General features: G+C 36.5%; 1 protein-coding gene across 1 annotated transcript in view; it reads right to left on the bottom strand.

Moving 5' to 3' along the window:
• Window positions 1–21,028, bottom strand: part of EYS (eyes shut homolog) — a 1,407,877-nt gene that overhangs the window by 916,498 nt on the left and 470,351 nt on the right. The window contains 1 exon segment of the mRNA XM_046639782.1: window positions 6,513–6,658. Coding sequence (XP_046495738.1) covers window positions 6,513–6,658 — 146 coding nt within the window.

The following is a 21,028-nucleotide window of genomic DNA, read 5'->3' as shown; positions in this document are numbered from 1 at the left end:
GACAAAGGAAAGGAAGGATGAAGTTCTGAACAGTTACAGGATCCACCAAAGGAGAAGAGAAAACAATGAAGAAATTATTGATTGTGGAAACACAGAGTTCAAGTTTAGAGAGCATTTATTAGAAGGCATGGGTAAAATGCTATTGACAATAGGACAAAGATGAGGAAAGAAAATCTATTTTTGGATTTGGCAACGTGGGGCTAGTCGGTGACCTCCAACAAGAGGAGTTTCGTTTTAGTCTTGGGATTAAAATCATGATTGGGAATGTGTTTCAAAGTGAATGGGAAGTGAGGAAACGGATATTCAATATAGACAATAGATTTGAGAATTCTGTTTACAAGAGAGAGGAAAGGGAAACAATTTAAAAGGAGTGTGAAAAAGGAAAGATTAAAAAAGGAGTTGAGAAAGATGTAAATACTTATATATGCTGGTAGTAGCAAAGTATGAAAGGAAGAACTTATGTTGCAGAAAATAACTGTAGGATGAATATCTTTTAATAATAGGTGAAAAAGGACAGAATTAACCAGGGACAGGAACATGGAAAAACAGAGACACGCAGTGTATGAGTGCAGATCCATATAGATTAACAGTTGTTTGTGAGAAGATAAAGACCTTCTCTTCTGATTCCTTTTGTTTTCTCAGGAATATAAGAAACAAAGATGCAAGTTGAACTTTCATCGAGAGAGGATTGCTGGGAATTTATAAAAGAAGAAAGAGCTAAAAATAATAGGCTAGGATGTTGGAAAATTGAATTGATTAGAGAGACGTAGCATTGTCAAGCAGCACCAAGGGCTTCTTTGAGGTCTGTTGTCAAGAGGTCAAGGTAAGAAGATCCGGTGTGTGAGTGACTTAGCGTGTGTGTGTGTGTGTGTGTGTACGGAGATGTGCTTTTTCTCCTGCCCTATGCAGCTCGTGGGAATGAAAAATATATGGAAAGTTTGGATTAACATCAGAGTTGAGGTTATTTAAGGTGAGTATTGAGGAAAGAGTGAGGCGCTGGATAATGGAAGGAAGTAAGGGAGTGAGTAAAATTACGAGTCGTAAAATTTAGGTTGGGGAAGAGGCAAAAATGGTGGTCTAAAAGTGGCATTAAAGTGCAAGAACTCTTGAGAGACTTGTCTGTTTCCTACCCACCTCTGCAGCTAACGTCTGCCCCCCCCACCTTCATTGCTCTGTTCTTGCTTCCTGTGACTTCCGTCCTCTCTTTGCACTGTGTCCCGTGCGTTGACCTGCTTACTCCCCAAAAGTTCCACTATCACACAACGTTTTTGTATTACAGACTTTCACTAGAGGTTTGAAGTAATAATTTAAAGCACAGTAGAAAAAAATATGTTGAATTGTATATATTGTTGTAACAATTGGTTGGGTGTTTCAAACAGTCAGAACTCTCTAACTGGCCCCTCCGTTCTGGTTTACCAAAATCTTATCAAGCATCTTTCCTCACTGCATCCCTGTCCCCACCTCTGGTTCCTTTAACCTCTTTTCCAGGAAAACAGATGAAAGGGAGACGGCCCACCAACAATGACACCCCAGTTTTCTCCAAGAAAGCAGCTGGTGTTTATGTCCGCTCACGCAGAGGACCAAAATCACCAGGCAAGCACTCTCCTTCACTCAGAGTTTTCAATGAGCATTTTAGTGGTTCTCTCCTAGATATTTGACTGACATTCAAGGATTATGTGATGTTAGAGAAACACCTCTAAATAAAGAGATACGTAAAAAGAAAACACACATAAAGGAGAAGCAGGAATTTGGAGAACATTAAGACAACGCAAGGAACAAAACAATACAAAAGCTCTATAAATATTACACAGAAGAGATAATACTTTTTACCTACGAAATTTACAGAATGCACTAAAAAACATTAGATAAGAAGAAAGAGCTTTTGGAAATCAAAAATGAGAGGTAAATGTTCTTTAACACTATAACAACAGCTTTGGGAAAAAAAGGTATAAGTAAATCCTTCCCAAAATGAGCAAAAATAAAAATAAAATTAGAGAGAAAAATTGATATGGGTATAATAATATTAACAGTGACTTTTTGACTAATAAAAATTTCTGATATCACCATTTTGGGAGGAAGTAGTGAGGAAAAGTGTGTATGTGTTGGTGAATGGGGATTGTGACAACAGAGTTAAATCCGCATTTTACATAGGAAAAATTACTTAGATAATGTGCAAAATAGAAAAAATCAAGACATGGCAGTATAAGCATGCTATTTAAAAATATGGAGGTAAATACCAGAAGAAATATTGAAGAATATGAAAGACGTTGCTTCTCGGGAGAGGTTTGCTGTCTCCTATGTTTGCCTTAGAACAGGATCCCCCGCTCCCCACGGTGCTTCATTGGGGCAAAGCCGATCTTTTCCAGCGTCATCGCCAGGATAGTACATTTTACATCTAAAGGTTGTTAAGGAGCCATGATTAGGAAGTAACTGAACAGTGAAGTCATTGCTAAGCATGGGGCCCTGATTACCTGTAGGGCTGGAAACAAAAGCATTCTGAGGAATCTGTGAATCTTCAAAATCTTTAAAATTATATTAATCTTTGTACACTTTCTGGTTTTTTCCTAATACAGCAGACTGCCAGACTGCCAACAACTACAGCTAAAATTCTTGAGCGCTTCTCCTACTTAATTTGTGATGTGATGATTATTTTTTTCTATACAGTTTTATATACACACCATGAAGATTCTAAGATCCTCTGGAAATAGCAAAGCTTCTTTACTGGTTTAACCTCTTCTCTTAATGGTCCAATTACAGAAATATATAAATTTTTGTCATTATGGAAATATTCTCATCTTTATAGCTTATTAAGCATAATTTTGGGTCTTGATATCTGTCAATCTACCTCTTTATCTACACACATATGTGTGTATGTACCAGTATATAACTTGCACATCAGTCTCAAACTAAACCACTTTTTCCATAGTCTTCCCTGATTGCTCTGTTTATATTCACCTCCTCAATTTCTAAACTAATCCCCGTCGTCCCCTATAATCATTTTCCTACATAATTTTTCCCCATGGCAATTAATAGCATCAGTTATATATCATGTTGCTATGATCTCTCTCAGATATATCAGTGTTATGGAGAGAGTAAATATGAATGAAGTAATTTTTTATGGCCATAGCTTTCCAATACAAGTATGAGAATTTTAATCCTCCACCTTGCAGGAAGCAGTGATAGTAAGTTGCCTATCTCGGATACACCTGGCCTGAATTGAGGGCTGGATCTACTCAGAACTGACTACATCCACAGAGGTACCTCGGCCGCCCCAGTTACTGCAGAGGCAGTTCACCCCAGCGCTCATTCCAGCCCAGCAAACCCGGTGGGAAAACCCCTCTTTATGATGGGATGTGAGCTGGGTATTTGTAACCTTCCAATACATCCTTTTGAAATTAAGAAGAAAGCTCATTCCTTTCACTGTGAGAAGCCTATAAGCGAGTCAACCAAAAATCAAGCATCATTTGCTGAGTTCAAAACTCAAATTTTGCTTGGAAAACAGGCCTAATTCAGATTTAGAGATTGAAAGGAAGCCCAAGGAATCATTAATCCTTCAGTGGCATTCTCATTAATCAATGGCACAATCTGTGCTCCGTGAACCCAAAAACATGGTCCAAAAAAGCTTGAGACCCCAAAATAAGAGAAAATAAAAATTTTTCAAAATGCAATGAATCAAAGAAAATAAGTTGAAGTTTTTAAATCAAAGGTAAACAGGGGACATAATTTGATTAAAAATGATTAATAAAAACTACTTAATTCAATGCTATACTTTAATTTTAATATCTTATTCAATGCTCATCCATTCAGGAATATTTAGTGAGTAATTATGATACGTTAGTACGGGCATGTCTCACCGCCTCCACTGGGCAATCCTAATCCAATTCCCCAGAATCTACCGCCTGGACTGCTTCCAAAGCTTTCTGATTTGTCCCTCTGGCTCTATTATAGAAACTCCCCAGTTCCTTCTCCACACAGAAGTCAGAAGCATTTAATAACCATGTAAAAAATTTTTTTTTTGAGGAAGATTAGCCCTGAGCTAACATCTGTTGCCAATCTTCCTTTTTGCTGAGGAAGACTGGCCCTGAGCTAACATCCGTGCCCATCTTCCTCTACTTTATATGTGGGATGCCTACCACAGTGTGGCTTGTCAAGCAATGCATATGTCCGCACCGAGGATCAGAACCACCGAACCCTGGGCCGCCAAAGCGGATTGTGCGAACTTAACTGCTGCGCCACTGGGCCGGCCACAATAATCATGTAAATTATAAAAAATTATTTTTAGTCTCACTCCTTCCCCAAGCTACTGCCCTTCTTCTTGTTTCTTTCTCAATAAAAATCTTTTTTTAATAAATTGTGTATATTCATCTGAGCAATTTAATTTTGTCACATTATCTCTTAAATCCACTTCAGACAGATTTTGCATCCTCCACTCCAGCAAAACTGCTTCCTTGACAATGTCACCAATAACATCTGCATTACTACCTCCAATGGTTAATACTCAGTCTTTGTTTTACGTGACTTAATAATAACCTTTGACACTGTCGATCACTCCCTCTACTTGAAATAATTTACGTGGCTTTCCAGACTTTATCCACCCTTGTTTTTTCCTCCTGTATCACTGACTGCTCTTTTCAACTTCCTTTGCTGGTTCTTCTTCCACTCCTGGACCCCTAAATATTCCGGTGGCCCTGGGCTCAGTTCTTGGTCCTCATTCCTGTTCTATCTGCATTCACTCCTTTGTGATCCTATGTAGTATCATAGTTGTATATCTGAAGACTCTCAACTTACGTTTCCATTGCAGACTATCTCACACAGCCAACTGTGTACTCAACTTCTCCACCGGGGTGTCTAACTGGCAAGTCAATCTTAAATTTGAAACAACACTAAGCACAATAGTTTGCAATGAAAATAGAGACGGTGTGAGAAGAAAAACAAAGAACGTGCTAATCCTTCAAACTTTAGGATAAATTTAAAATATCAGAACAATGTGTTATATCAAATAATTATAGAAAATGTGTTTTTCGGTCATATTGAGCTCAATGTGTCATTTCTTGCTTTATCACTGTTAGCAGCAGTAGGAGCAGCAAAACAACAGTGTGGCAAATGGCAGTGCAAGTTGGATATCTATGGTCCCAAATAAAAATCTCAATAATTTGGAAGATGATGGCCAATATGAAACTTAGAAAGGGTGCTGGTTTACTGTCAAAATGTAATGCTTATTATTTATGTAATAAAATCTGCAGATAATGGTTTTCAATTTTTTTTTTTAATTTAAGCTGACACGTTTGTGCATGTGCAAGTTGTTCCCAAGGGAACCTTCTCTGAAGCCCTGAGGATTCCTGGGAAAACACCTGCATGTTCTTTGCTCCGGTCACTGAACTTTCTCTTGTCTTTGATCACTTACTCACTGAAAAAGCTTCTCGTTCATCACCAGTTTTGCTCGGCAATTCATTTCTATTTGTCTAGTGTTTTTGACTCCTGCGAGCATAGTATCGACTATTGAACTCACTTAACCAGTTTTCCTCAGGAAAGGAACCCAAAAGATCCCAGTGGTGTAGAATTCAGACACTAATAACGTGATATTTGGGATCTGAATACATTCTGGCTGGATCCACTTGATTGATATAGGTGCGCCAAGACAATACAGCTCTTTGTATTTCATAAATGCAATTTCTCTGCAAAAGTTTAGTGAGCTAATGCTTTTTCCTTTTTTAAGTTCCTTGATGACTTTTGTCTTTATATTTGTATAGAATTTGTGTTGCAGAATAATTGATATTAAGATAGCTAACTCCAAGTCATATTTTTCTGCTAGAACTTTAAATTCACAAGGGTTCCCTGAGTGATTTCTAGCATATAAGTGTATTTAAAAGAGCTCAACTTGGGGCCAGCCTGGTGCTGTACTGATTAAGTCCATACACTGCTTTGGTGGCCTGGGGTTCGCAGGTTCGGATCCTGGGTGTGGACCTACACGCTGCTTGTCAAGCCATGCTGAGGTGCTGTCTGACATAGAAAACAGAGGAAAACTGGCATAGATATTGGCACAGATGTTAGCTCAGCAACAATCTTCCTCTAGCAAAAAGAGGAAGATTGGCAACAGATATTAGCTCAGGGCCAATCTCCTCACACACACATAAAAAGACCTAAACATTATATTTTTTAAATGGCATTTTTGTAATGGATCCAACAGTATTATTTCTCTTAGATTATTCATACACCAATACTTCTTTTCTGTTTTATAGCCATATAAACATGCCTCAAGTAAACTCCAAAAATGAATAAAAGCGTGAAATATCTTGAAAAAATAATTCATATATTTCTTAGTCTTTAGCAAATTGTAGGTTAAAAAGCACAATTTTTGTTTTCATCAATTTCTTTTACAAGAGACAATGTCTCTGGCCCTTCCTGTCTTATCTGCATGTGACAGACTGTTTCAGGTTTTGGAGAGTAGATACGAGGTGCCATTTATTTACAGAGAGCACTGTGCTGATACAGACAGGGCAGAAGAGGTCTACCTGTATAACCAGGAGCACACAGGCACTTGTAGCCACCAGTTCTGTTGACACAATTTTCTCCATCTGGACAAGGTGAGGTTTCACATTCATTCATATCCAATTCACAGAAAGATGCACTGTACCCAGGTTCACACTTACATAAAAATCTAGAGGAAAGTAGCAAAACGAGAAATAACATGTAATAACAAAATCATTTCATTATTTACATAATTCATATGTATATATTACGTTTCAGACTTTTCACTTAATTTAAATAAATGGTATTATTTCCAATACATTTTTTTTCTTTGACGAAAATACGGTTCCCCTTTGTTGGCTCACAACCTCAGGAGTTCTCCAAGTGAAATTCGAAACTGGCCTCCACACACATAGGGCAAGAGGAGACTGAAGAACGAGGCAGACCACCCCAGATTGGCAGGCGGCAGGTTTACTAAGCCAGGGAACTTAGACAAGAGGTTTGTCCTGGGCGACCGCAAAAGAGTACATCTCCACACCTGCCCACCAGAATCCAAGAGTTTACATCGAGGCCTTAACAGGTCCAGTCACGTATACTGTCCAGGTGGTCTGAACAGCATACTCTCTCAAGGCTGCATCCTTGAAGAGGCTCCTAGTGTGGGAGCAGTGGGCAGAATGTGTGTTCCAAGGACCAGGGAGTGGGGAGGAGCCTCTGATTGCATGGGTCCGCCTCGTGGGTCAGTCATCAGCCATGCCCTCTGCATGATCTCCTCCAACAACTTTCTAGATACTTTTCTCCTTAAATGTTCTTTACGTGGGAAATTCTTTAAAAAATTGGATGTGTTTGGCTAAATAACTGCTGGAATTTTGAAAAATACTATTGAACGTAATTCTGCAACTGTATTCATTTTGTTATCATACAGATGTAAGCCGTTAACTATATTCTATGTTGAGAATTGAAGATTATTCTATCCATAGATTGAATGAAATTCTTCTGAAGATTAAGGCCTTCCTGGTTAGTTTTTTTTTTTAATTTTCCATTTATCAAAAACTGTCTCCTTAGTGCTTAATCATATTGACAGACGCTGGAGAAATCAGATGTTATAGATGTTTAGATGGCAAATTCAAAGTGTCATGCACTTAACAGAGGGAGGACTCTCAAAAGCCTCGCCATCGAGAATGGTTTCCAGAAACTTCATCTGGACCCTCTTTCAGTGTCCAACTGTCCTTCTTTATCTTATACATCTGCCCCTGCTGCCTCTCAGTTGCTGAGTTCAGATTTGTCCTCTGGACACTTATTTGGAAGTGTCTCTTTGCTCCTACATGGATTTCTTTTTACTGACTCAGACCCTATCTCCATCGACCCTTGATTTCTTTCCTCTGTAGTCTGAGCTGTGACAGCTGTATAGCTGTATATATAATTCTGTGTGGCAGAACCAGCCTGCATTTATTTTCAGTCTATTCCTGGATGTTGTGATGAATGTGTTTTTATTTCAACATCTAGTCAGTCTGTATCTATTCTCCAGAAGACAGAAGATCACCTCTCCTGAGATGGAACTGTGACGAGTTTTCATTACGTATATGTAAAATAACATCAGCAAAAGCAACAACCAAATAGTCAATGATAAAACCAATAAATAATGTTAAGAAGAAGAGAAAGAGATAATTTAATATTTCCTAACTTAACTTCTATATTCATAGAAAAAGGGGCTGGTCCCATGACTGAGTGGTTAAGTTCATGCACTCTGCTTCGATGGCCCAGGGTTCACCAGTTCAGATCCTGGGTGTGGACCTACACACCTCTCATCAAGCCATGCTGTGGTGGCATCCCAGATAGAAGAAGTAGAATGACTTACAACCATGTACTAGGGCTTTGGAGAGGAAAAAAAAAGAAGAAGGTTGGCAACAGATGTTACCTCAGGGCCAATCTTCCTCACCACAAAAAGAAATGCATAGAAGAAATACTAATGAAAATATGGAACTAACTTCCATAGACAAAATTAAATTGAGAGAGAAGTGCACTTAGTAAAACAAGCTTATATAGTTCGTTGGGGTTTTTTCCCGTCTTGTAGAAGTCTAGATAAAAAGGCTTCACCAGGTTATCAAGTTTCCTTGCAATGCTCTTGAGACAGATTTTTATTCTGATTTTCGGAGGGAGCTAGTCCTAATTAACTTCAGTCTCAGCATAATTGTAATGACAATGAAAACATAACCACCAAAACTCCAACATGCCCATGCTCCTCTTTTACTCCTTCACCACACATTGCTGGATATGTTAGGCCTGTGCCCAGATCCAAGTGTCTATAAGGCTTGGGATCGCTTTAGAAAGTCTCATAGAGAAATTAGGGACATTGACATGTAAACATTACAGGAAATATACGCCAACAGAGAAAGATGTGAAGTCCTACAAAAACAGAGTTAACTGTTAAAGAAGGCGGCAGGCAAGGTTTTTTTGCTTAGTCGTAAAGAAAGAGTGGGGTCTTTGTATCAGTTGGATGGAAGGCATTAAAACTGCACATGCAACAGCATGCTGGTGTCAAACAGAATTGTGTTTCTTGGAAGAGCTCTCCATGTGGCTAGGCAAATGACTGTCATCACTTTTCTAGGGTGACACTAATCCAATTACTACCACTCCTTGAATATGTATTCAAATAGTGAAAATTTTCTCCGTCTCCATTATCTCACCAGTATCTTCCAATATAGTGCAAGACGACAAATGAATCCTTTAAATACCTTACTAAAATCAAGATATGCTTGTTAACGATAGTGTCCTAGATTGCTATTGTGTGTGCTTAGTGAATCAATGATGATTCCAAGGGATCACAGAGTGGGTAGGAGTTGGGCACAGAGTTCTCAGATGTGGCAGTAAAAGGTATGTCTAGGAAATAATTTTTTCATATCAATAGATTTGAAAATGTTGTATTACTACAAAATATATAAGATAATAACTTTGATCTCAATTTATACATCTGTTGCATGTACTTAGAACAGTCCTATCATATTTCTAGAAGTTACAAAATCTGCTGTCTAGTGTGGTATGTTGAATATTAGAAATTATTTTGTGACATTTTTCTCAGAGATTTGTAATAATGATCATTGATTTTCTCAATCTATTCTAAATGGCAGTTTATTCATTAAATTTACAGAATTTTCTATCTTTCTCTTCTTGTCTCTCTTTTTCTGTCTCTCTCTCTCTTTTTGAAAACCAGGAAATATCCATAGTCCTTGTCTTTTGCCACCCAAATTTTGTTTTCTGTAATTAAGAAAAGGTTTCTGAGTGGCTTCATGCAAAAATCAGTACCCTAGAATCTGGAGATTTCAACCAACTTAAAATAGGAGATGTTGCTCATTGATTATCCTTAAATGAATCAAATTATCTCTATACTATTCGCCAAAGAGTGCTTTTCTAACTCGCCATTTGTTCCACATTTACTAGATGACATTTGACTATTACAAAGAGCTTTCCCTTTTCATTCATTCCTTCTTTCTTTCATTTATTCAATTATTGATTTGTATCTATATGGATTCATGAATTTTTATTTTATTCAGTGGCTCAAATACATAACTATTATTATTTATTTCAATTCAATTTGTCTGAGATTTGGGTGGTAGGAACCTCTTCAAGCTGTCTCCTGTATCTTTTTGACATGTCTCCATCATTCTTTGGGCACTTTCTTATTTTCTAGCACAAAATGTACAAATTTATCTTGCAAATTTCCTGTCCTAGATCTAGAATCAGCCATTTCTCCTAGGAGCCCTGGCTCCTTTAAGTGAAGAATGGTATTTAGAAACCAAGATAATGTCTATGTATGTGCCTATGTGTATACATATGCATATAGTTGTATGCGTATAACTGTGTCTCTGTATACATATGCACACCTCTATGTCCATTTCTATATCTATATTTATGTATGTTTGTGTGCATATGTGTGTATTATAAATACATGCAGATGAATGCATGAGTTCATACTAACACCCCAATTCTAATTTAACATAATAGGGTTCATTTCAGTCTAGCCAATTACTATCTATTTGCAATTTTTTTTCCAACAATGAGAAACCCTGTATTCATTATTTTAAACATATTTTTCTACTTCCTCCATCAGTTAACGTGAAATTTTTCATTTGTCTGTCTTCTTGTTGGGCTGAAGATATGAGATTCATTTAGTTTTATTTTTTTATTTGCCTATCTGGTCATTTTGAGGACGTATGAAGAGATTCAGACTTCCTCACCTACCCAGAATTCTCTTTTGCTCCTTTTCCAATTCTAATTACCTTCTGAGTTTTAGCTTTCTGGATCCTTTCATAGTTTTCACTAAAAATTACATTCATTTTATTGCATAATATTAGGGCAAATTTCCATGAAAATCAAATCTCTATTGGAGAATAGAGCATCTACCTTGAATTTCTGTGTCTAGTCTGTCTGGAAGAATTAGAATGCATATGTCCCCCCTCCCTCCCTCCTGTTCCCGCACAGCACATCTCTCTCTCTCTCTTCTCTACCCCATCCTTCTGCCCCTCCCCCTCTCAAACAGGAGGGGCAGCCCAGCACTGCACACTCCCATCTACTTCTGTTGCACCCACCCTGGCCTTTCAACTCTTTAAACGTGCACAGGCTGTGGCGGAAAGGATCCTCACCACATTTGTCCTCCTACTGGCCTCTGGCTGAAGTATACAATCCCTCAGCTTTGGTATATATATTGTTCCACAATTACCTGCCGAGGGCCCCATCCCTACTTTATGCAGACCACATCTACCTAGGCTAAGGGGAAAAACTAAAAGTGAATCTTGATTTTTATTAACATTTTAAGTGACCTAATTAATTTTATAGTAATTATTACATTGTATATTAAAAGTCTCTAAAACACTTTTTCCTTTTGACAAAACCCTGTTTTAACAACTTTTAAAACACAAATATGCATATATTAAAAATATCTTGTCTCAAAGGAACAATTAAGATGATGAAACATGATGTATTTTTGATGAAATAGAAATTTCTAATTTAAATGCAAGGCTTTTATTTCAAAAGTTTTAGTGAAATAAACTTACATAGATTGTCAAGATACTGAACATTTTTGTTTGAATTTCTTTTAATTCGAAAGTGACCTAAAATTTTCCAGATAGGTTTTCAAGATACTTTTCCAATCACTAAAATGCATTTTAACAGGTGACTTCTGAAGAAAATTCAATACATTAAAATAAAGTAATGATAAACAAGAGTAATTCTAGTTTATATACTGTGATATTGCATAATGAGAGGAGATGGAAAATGCAAGATAACCATCAGGGCTTATAATCCTACAAGGAGCCCCTGCTTTATGTGAGTCTTTACATTATTCTTTTGTGTTCCTCTGGTTAGCGCCTACAAACATAGGTTCCCTACATGCCACACAAGAGGGGCCAAATAAAAACTGGAATGCCAGGCTTATGGCAAGGAAAGGGTTTTTATTTCAGGTGATATCAGCCTGGAGACAAGAGTAAGCGCTCAAATTCATCTCATTTTGTCTCCTCTCTCCAAAAGATGGAAGGCAAGGGGTTTTAAAGGTTGCAAGGAGTGTGTCTGTTTGTAGGGGTGGGAGGAGCCTGTCGTCTTGGGTGCTTTCCCACCAGCCTGTGTTTCAGCCTTGGGAGGCTGCTTATGGAGGAGGATGAGAAAGGAATTTGCAAGTGGACGACCTTGGCTCTTTGTATCCATGGCAGATAGAAGATTCTGGAGCCAGAGCCAAGGAGTAAGCAGGGAAAGAGTGCTTTGGTTTTAACCCCATATAGGCTGGGTTTAATGTAGGGGAACTGATATCAGGACCAGCATCAATCTTATTTCAGATACGAAAGGAATTAATAAGTAGAGGAGTTGTTTTTATGCTTCTAGAAAGCTGAGTTATTTTAAAATATAACCACTGTATTGGTTAAATCATATTACAAGATCCAAGGATAGAATAAATTTTTTAATGAGAGTTTTGATTTAAAAAGAGATTTATAATATTAAGATTTGACATATATTTCTTTCAATAGATAATTTTACAAAAACCTACACTCAAAAGACAAAAATAAAACTATAACCTGTCACTGGTGAAACTTTATGATTAGAACCTCTTAGCCTATTTATAGCAATTCAAATTTTGAGAGAATTTATAAAACATTTTACAGTAATTTATACCTCTTTCTTGTGATACTATAACTGCATTCTTGAATCATAGTTCTTTATAATTAATGACATTTCTTAATCAGAACATGAACAATTTATTTTATATCTGCAACATAGATAAATATTCTTACATTAAAATTTTATGATGTTAAAGTTAAATGAATCTTTTATCTATTTTAAAATTTTTAATCCATTATAAAATATGAGATAGAACTTAATATCTGTTCTGTAACTTTTCAGTTTTTAATGGATACAGGTATATTTAAGTTACAAATATAATAAAAAGTAAATATAATGCTTCTAAAGTTTGCATCTGTAAAAACTATCAAATTTAATATTAATCTAAAAGGAAATCAAACATGCTGTGATATGCATAGTTTATTTTATTTGTTTCAATTCATCTAGCATCTTTAAGATGCTGTACTTTCAGGTGTTGTACATTCTGTGTACCTCAAGCAAAAAGGGAAAGTAACCAACTTTTTTCTACCCAATATATTTGCTCCAGAGATGGTTTATCTTTAAAATAGCCCTTTTATGTCATTATTAGAATTTTACTGAATAAGGGTGTGGATTTCATCTGAGAAGTGTTAAATATGATTTAATTAATTTAATCTGAAAAGGCAAAATGTTCAGTAGAATAGGTGTCATTCGGAATAATAACTAGCTTCTAGGCAAACAATTTATAGAAGAATGTACAGATTTTTGGCTTTTAGTTAAATGCACATTAACCAATCATTTTCAACTTTGCAACAGTAAAGAACTGCTAAACTCATGAACCTCACACACTGATTGGTTGTAAAGTTCTTGTTGATAATGATTTAGTTATGACAATCACATCAGCCAAGCATTTGGAACATTTTCTTCTTCTGTATTCTTTGAATGGACCAGCCACTGCTACTGTAATCGTTTTGGTGAATTCTCTATTTAGCTATAAATTTTCAGTAGATCAATATTCTTGTCAGTGACCTAAGTGAACTTATGATTATGGCTTAAAAAGACATTAGTTCTACTGGATAACATATGTTATTAGGTGTCAGACAATGTCAATTCCAATGTAGTGTTTTGCAATGGCTTTAAACGAATTGTGGCTGTCATCCACATGCTGGCATATCTCAAGGAATTCATCCTTAAATGAAGTCATTAGGATTAAGTTAATGGTTGCTGGCCTCAGTTTCAATAACCAAAAGAGAGAATGGAACAGATTAAAAACATGGATGTAATCATGAAGTATATTATGTAATAATTACTATTTTTAATATTTTTCTTGTGTGTGGGTCTATAATTTAATTTGTACTAAATATACAACAATTGGTTTTATATGAAGTTAGATTATTTCAAATATTTTTAATGGGTAAATTAATATCAATAGGCTAAAAACACACCAAAATAAAATTGTTTATATCAAAAAACGTATTCTTGCAAAACAGATGGGATATAAAAATGTGATTACTCATTTTTCATCTGTTTATATAGATTTTTTTCTCTTTGAAGCATGTTAATGCATTTAAATGGTTTTTATCAAAACCATTTAAATAAAGTAATTTTCTGAGAATAAAATAATCAACACCCATATAACCATCATCCATATTTAACACATCCTAGTATTTTTCCAAGTTGCTGAAGAACTTTTAAGAAAAATGTACATTGCAGATGTATTTGAAACTCCTTTGCACACACCAGATTCATTCCTCTCCATTCCTCTCCACTAAGAAGAAATCACTATTCTTAGATTGGTATGCATTGTTCAAAATACATTTTAATATTTCATTATATGTTATATTAGTAACCCCCAAATGAAATAATTAGGTATAAATCTAACAATATATGCCCGTGATTCTTATAAGTAAAACGAAAAAACTCTGACGAATGAGATCAAAGAAAAACTAAATGGAGAGATAGTCCATGTTCATAGATAAGAAGACTCTATATTTTCAAAATGTCAGCTCTGCCCAACTTGATCTCTAGATTAAATGAAATCCCAGCAAGTTATTTTGTGGATTCTGACAAAACAATTCTACAGTTTATATGGAGAGGCAAAAGACCTAGAGAACACAATAATGAAGAGAAGGACAAAGCTGGAGGACTGACACAGCCTGACTTCAAGACGTGCTCTAAAGCTACAGTAATTGAGACAATGCGATATCATCAAAAGAATAGATAAATAGATCAATGGAACAGGATAAAGAGCCCAGAAATAGGCCTACACAAATATTCTCAACTGATCTTTGACAAAGGGGCAGAGGCAATTCAATGGACAAAAAATGGTCTCTTCAACAATGGTACTGAAACAACTGGGCTTCCACATGCAAATAAATAAATAAATAAACCTAGACACAGACCTTACACCCTTCATATAAACTAAGTCAAAGTGGATCACGTACCTCATTCAAAATACAAAACTATAAACTTCCTTGAAGATAACAAAAGAGAAAATCTAGATGACCATGGGTTTGATTATCTTTTTAGATATGACATCAAGAGCGGGATCCATGAAAGAGAGAATTGGTAAGCTGGACTTTATTAAAACTAAAAATTTCTGTTCTATGAAAGACAATGTCAAGAGAATGAGAAGACAAGATACAGACTGGAAGAAAATATTTGAAAAGACATATCTAATAAAGGATCATTATGCAAAATACACAAATAACTCTTAAAACTCAACAATAAGAAAACAAACAACCTAATTAAAAACAAAAGGATTAATGACCTTAACAGACACTTTTCCAAAGAAGACATACTAATGTCAAATAAGCATGAGAAAATATGCTCCACATCATATGTCATCAGGGAAATGCAAATCAGAACAATGAGTTACCACTACATACCTATTAGAATAGCCAAAATCCAGAACACTGACAGTACCAAATGTTTATGAGAATATGAAGCAACAGGAGTTCTCATTCACTGCTGGTGGGAATGCAAAATGGTACAGTCACTTTGGAAGACAGTTTGGCAGTTTCTTACAAAATATTTTACTAAATAATGTGTTGCATATATTATTCTGATACATTTTTTCCATTCAATCATATATTTTAATAAATTTGCAAGCAATATATATTCCTGTAGTTTATTCATAGAAAACAATATATAGTTTTCTGTTTATTATGTAACACTTTTGTTTATTTACTTAGTTTGTTTCTAAATTTTCACCATTGTAAACATACCACAAATGTATAACTTTGTAAGTATCTTTTTGTACCCGTATTCAAGATTTTCTCTATGGTGTGTATACACATGAAGTTTTCAACATTTTCCCCAAACTAGTTTTCCCTCCTCCCATGAGCAGTGAATGAGATTAACCTTGGAAATTCATAAAATATCTCATTTTACTTCAAGTTTCCTAATTATTTGTTTACTGATCATTTATTTTTCTTCCTCTTTGAATTGCTTGTTTATATTCTTTGCCCATGTTTTCTTATATCCTCTTAACCTTAAACTGATTTCACCCTATGCTTAGGGCACAGTTTCTGTGGGCTTTTACTCAGTTATCGCTAACAGCTTATTGCCTCAAACACAAGCGAAATTGAAAAGATAAAAGATTGCTGTGTTGATTGAATTTTTCAAATAGACTTTATTTTTTATATTAGTTTAAGGTTCACTGTGAAATTAAGGAGAAAGTACCAAGTTCCCATGTAGCCCCTGCCCCTACACAGGCAAAACTTGCTCACTATCAACATCCCCCATCAGAGTGGTACATTTATTACAATGGATGAGCCTATATTGACATGTCATTATCACCCAAAGTCCATAGTTTACCTTAGGGTTCTCTCTTGGTGTTGTACATTGTACGGATTTTGACAAATGTATAATTACATGTGTCCACCATTATAAGTCATACACAATAGTTTCACTGCCCTAAACATCCTCTGAGATCCACCTAGTCATCCCTTTCTTCCCTCAAACTCCTGGCAACCACTGCTCTCCTCATTGTCTCCAACATTTTGCATTTTCCAGAATGCCATTTGGTTGGAATCATACCACTTGGATGCTTTTTTAGATTGGCTTCTCTCATTTAGTAATAGACATTTAAGATTCCTCCATGTCTTTTCATAGCTTGCAAGCTGATTTCTTTTTAGTGCTGAGTAATATTCCACTGTCTGGATGTACCACTGTTTACTTAGCCATTCACCTACTGAAGGACTTCTTGGTTGCTTCCAAGTGTTGGTAATTACGAATAAAGCTGCTATCAACATCTGTGTGTAGGTTTTTTAGTGAATATAAATTTCAACTCATTTGGGTAAACCAAGTAGTGCGATTACTGGATCATGTTGCAAGTTTTGTAAGAAAATGCAAAACTGTCTTCCAAAGTGGCTGCCATTTCTTTTTCTCCAGGGGGAAATTGCCTTGGGGTTCCGAATAGCTCATGTTCATTACACTATCATCCTCTAAGGATGTCTCTGAACAAAGCTAGGCTTTGTACTGAGACATTTCATTTCCCTCTTTACCTTTCCGATCTCTGGGAAGAGCCTCTGAACAGAGATGCCAGCACTCTGTGCAAGGCTAGTCAGGTGTTCAGAAGTCACATCCAGCAAACTGCAACATCTGTTTCATGTCAGGAAGAGGCTCTATTTCAATCATGGTTCAGTCAATGTATTGCACTGGCAGAAGTAGTTTTTCCTCTACATGAGCTGAACTTGAGGATTAATATTCACAAAATCTCTTCAGCAATCTGCATATTGGACTGTCAAGTTACTCACCATTGTAGTTGGTTATTTTCCCCCAAGCTTCTTACGATTTTCTCAGTTTGGAAAACACTTTGCTGTCATCAGCTAGATTGAAGGGTCAACATCAACACTATAATCAATTCAGCTCTGTAAATGAACTCATCATTCTTGTGTTCATGAATCGACAACATGGGCTCTCTTTTAAACAGAGGGCATTTTGGCTGGCATTTCCCCCTGTAGCTCTTTGAGATCTCCTACTGACACGTGGGAAAGCAGTCCTCAGAAGTCATCTAATGAATTCATATGAAAAAACTTCATTTAGAGGTGTAAGGTCATTTCAGTTCTACTCAGCATTTCATTGCAGTCTCTGCCTCAGAGCTGTCTCTCAGGGCCCATGCAGGGCAAACTGGAAATGCCATGTGTTTAATGCCCCATGCTTCAGTCTACATATTTTCTGTGGGTCTACTTTCCTGTTACTACTCCTATCTTCTGTTTGGTTGACAGCATTTTTAACTTAATTCTTTACCACTCTCCTTCCTGGCCAGAGCTTCCTTATGGGAAGAGTGTGCTTCTTTGCCCCCACTTTTCAGGCTTGGCAGTGATTCTTCATTGGAAAGTGATCTATGGGTAAAGGAGGAAGGGTGCTGTTGCGAGCCTAGGGCTTCACAGGCTTTGCATGTTTCCGCTTGGTTTCTTGAGCCTCTGCCCCTCTATGAGAAGAACATTCTAGTCCCAAAAGGATGAGAAACATTTGGAGCACGTCCATTTCAGCTGATACAACAGACCTGCATATATTCTTCTCCCCTCAGCTGTGTCCCAGAGAAACCTCAGCGAACCCAACCTACATTAGCCAAATTTCAGAAGACCACAGATATGTAATAATAAATGATTGTTACTGTTAACTACTGAGTTTTCAGGTTTCTTTGCTAAGCAACAACAGCAACACAATACAGTCTGTATAGTAACTTCAGAGGAATTCATATCCCCTGCAGACAGAGGACAGACATGGCTGAGGAACTTGAATTTCTGAATTCACGTAAACTCCTTTACTGGTAGATGCCAAACCTCTCCTGTGTCTTACGGAATCTATGCTTCTTCGCATACAAGCTTTCCTCTAAATGCCGCTGAAAAATTGACTTACAGGCGGTCGCCAGTTTTCCCTGGCCCACTCCCCAAATTTCTCATTGGTTTCAGTCCATAAAAATGGTTAGATCCAACATTTGCTGATGAGAGATGGAAACACTTAACCAGAAACACATAGCCTATACCCTAAAAGATTTGCATGACCCCACAAATCTGTATTGCTACAAAGTTGGGGAGCATCTGTGGGACTAAATTTAAGGTGAACACAACAAGGGAGAATAATTACAAGACTTAAATAAGCTGCACTTATTGACATGGATGCAGAGGGAAGATTTAACATGCTAATATGAGCGTCTAGGGGTGGTATTAGATAGGCTGGCTAATTAAAGACAGGACTTAATTCTAGCTTAGATTAGTGAGGCAGAAGTGCCGGAGTTTTCTTGATGTATATTACAGGAAGCTGTTCATAGGCTCATTGTTACAGAAATTTTTGAATGGATCTATTATGTGTAAGCTGCTCAATTACCACTTAATTTCTATTCCCAGAGAATATAGGAGGGCATTCCAATCTCCTAGGAAGAAACTCCATTCATCCAGGAGGACATTCCATTCACCAAGATTAAGAACAGGGCTTGTGAGGGGAACTAGTGTCTTGAAGAGCTTTGTGGTGATGGTCCTTTATAGGCTGAAGATAACAATGTGAGATGCTACAGTGAAATTGGGTTCCCTGATCTAAATTAGAAAAGTAGGATCCAAGAATGGATAAAGCCTGTTGGATATACTTGACTACCAGATAAAAAAATGAGCAAATAATCACATAAATCAGAGAAGCAGAATGGTGATAGATGGATTGATTCACAGATATCCTTAGCAGTGGCTAATCAGTAATGGGTTTCTAGAAATGAAATATACGGACAGTCTGCTATGGTGCTACCTTACACACATGGAATTAAATCTATAGGTCTGCAGGACAGAAATGTAATTCAATTCACCTTTGTAGGGATTCCTAGCCTCTTAAACAATTCCAGACCTAAGCTATAGCATAGACTCAGTCCCTCAGCTAAAGCCCCTTTGAAGAATAATCTTGAAGAAGAATAGTCACAGGTGTTCATGTATCTTCCTGAAGCCCTCCTCAGAGAGATCTGAGGCCATTTACCACTATGACTGTTCGCTGATGAAAGAAAGATATTCAGACCTTTTAGGAGTTGTTGGATACTGGCTCAGAACTTAGACTTATCTTTGAAACACCACTGCTCTACCAATAGGAGTACAAGCTTATTGAGATCTCGTAGATGGGTCACAAATCCATCTTTTCTTTTGTTTTGTTGTGTTGTGTTTTCCCCCATAGTTCCTGAATGTATAGTGTCATCAATACATTCAGTAATAGACAGAATTTCTACATTGGAATAAGAGCTATTATAGAGGAAAACCCAATTAGAAGATCTTGAAATGCCCCTTCAGACTCCAAGATTTTAAACTGAAAGCAATTACTCTGTATCCCTAAGGGACTTGTAGTGATTAGTGTCCCCTTGAAAGGCTTAGGAGTTACAAGGGTGGTGATTCAAAGCTTGTCCTCGTTTACTTCACCAGATTGGACAGTGAGAAAGCCAGATGGCCAAGAAAATGATAGAAATAAAAGAAGATTATCGGAAACTTAAGCAGGTTGTGACACAAACGTAGACAGCAATTCTAGATGTTGGGTGTCTACTAAGACAGATAAACATAGCCCCTGGTACTTCGAGAGCAACCATGACTGGGCAAAATGAGTTATTTTTTATCCTAATCAATGACTGTCCAGTTGAATTCGTCCAAGGTTTTTTTTAAAGATATTTTAAAAGATCGAAATAAAGACATCAATTCTTCTCAAATTGAGCTATAAATCCAATGGAATTCTGATCAAGATTCTACCTGGTCTTTGTTTGTTTGCTTGTTAGGATTTAGGGATTTATGCAGAACATACGTTGATGGTAACAGAAGAGACTTTCAAAAATGGCTCAAGCATTCAAGAGGAAGATTAAAAATATGAGATGTCATGCTCTGCTGGTATGGAGATATTTCAAAGGTAAGTAATTAAGATTCATGGTACTGGTACATGGATGACCAACTGAACTAAGGAAATTAAGAGAGGCAGAGAAATAAACATATTCACATATGGGAACTTCATCTGCAACCAAGAAGGCTTGGCCAATCGGGGAGATCAGAGAGTAAAAGATGGACCCATTCAATACATGAATAGGCAGAATTGGTTATTCGTATGGAAAAAAATAAACTTAGATTCCTAACTTATACTACATATACAAACACACACAACGTTCCAGATAGATTAAAATTTAAACGTGGAGGACAGAACTTTAAATATATTGAAAGGAAATATAAGAAACATCTCTTTGTCCTAGGGCAAACATTGTTAAACAAGAAAAAAAAAAGCAAGCCATATCCAAACTAATTGATTCATTTAATTACATTAAAATTAAGTTTTAGTATCTAAAAGTTATCATAGAGAAGGTGAAATGTCAAGCCACAACCAATAAAAGATATTTTCAGTACATACAACTAACAAAAATATTAATAATTTGAATTTAGAAAGATTCCTACAAATCAATAAGAAGAGAACATTAAAGGGCAGATGCCATAAATAGGCATATCTAGAGGAAAAATTAAATTTCTTG

This window comes from Equus quagga, chromosome 15 (genome assembly GCF_021613505.1).
Source record: "Equus quagga isolate Etosha38 chromosome 15, UCLA_HA_Equagga_1.0, whole genome shotgun sequence".
Lineage (NCBI taxonomy): Eukaryota > Metazoa > Chordata > Mammalia > Perissodactyla > Equidae > Equus > Equus quagga.
The sequence above is the reverse complement of the archived record's forward strand: the minus strand, read 5'-3'. Positions and strand labels throughout refer to the sequence as shown.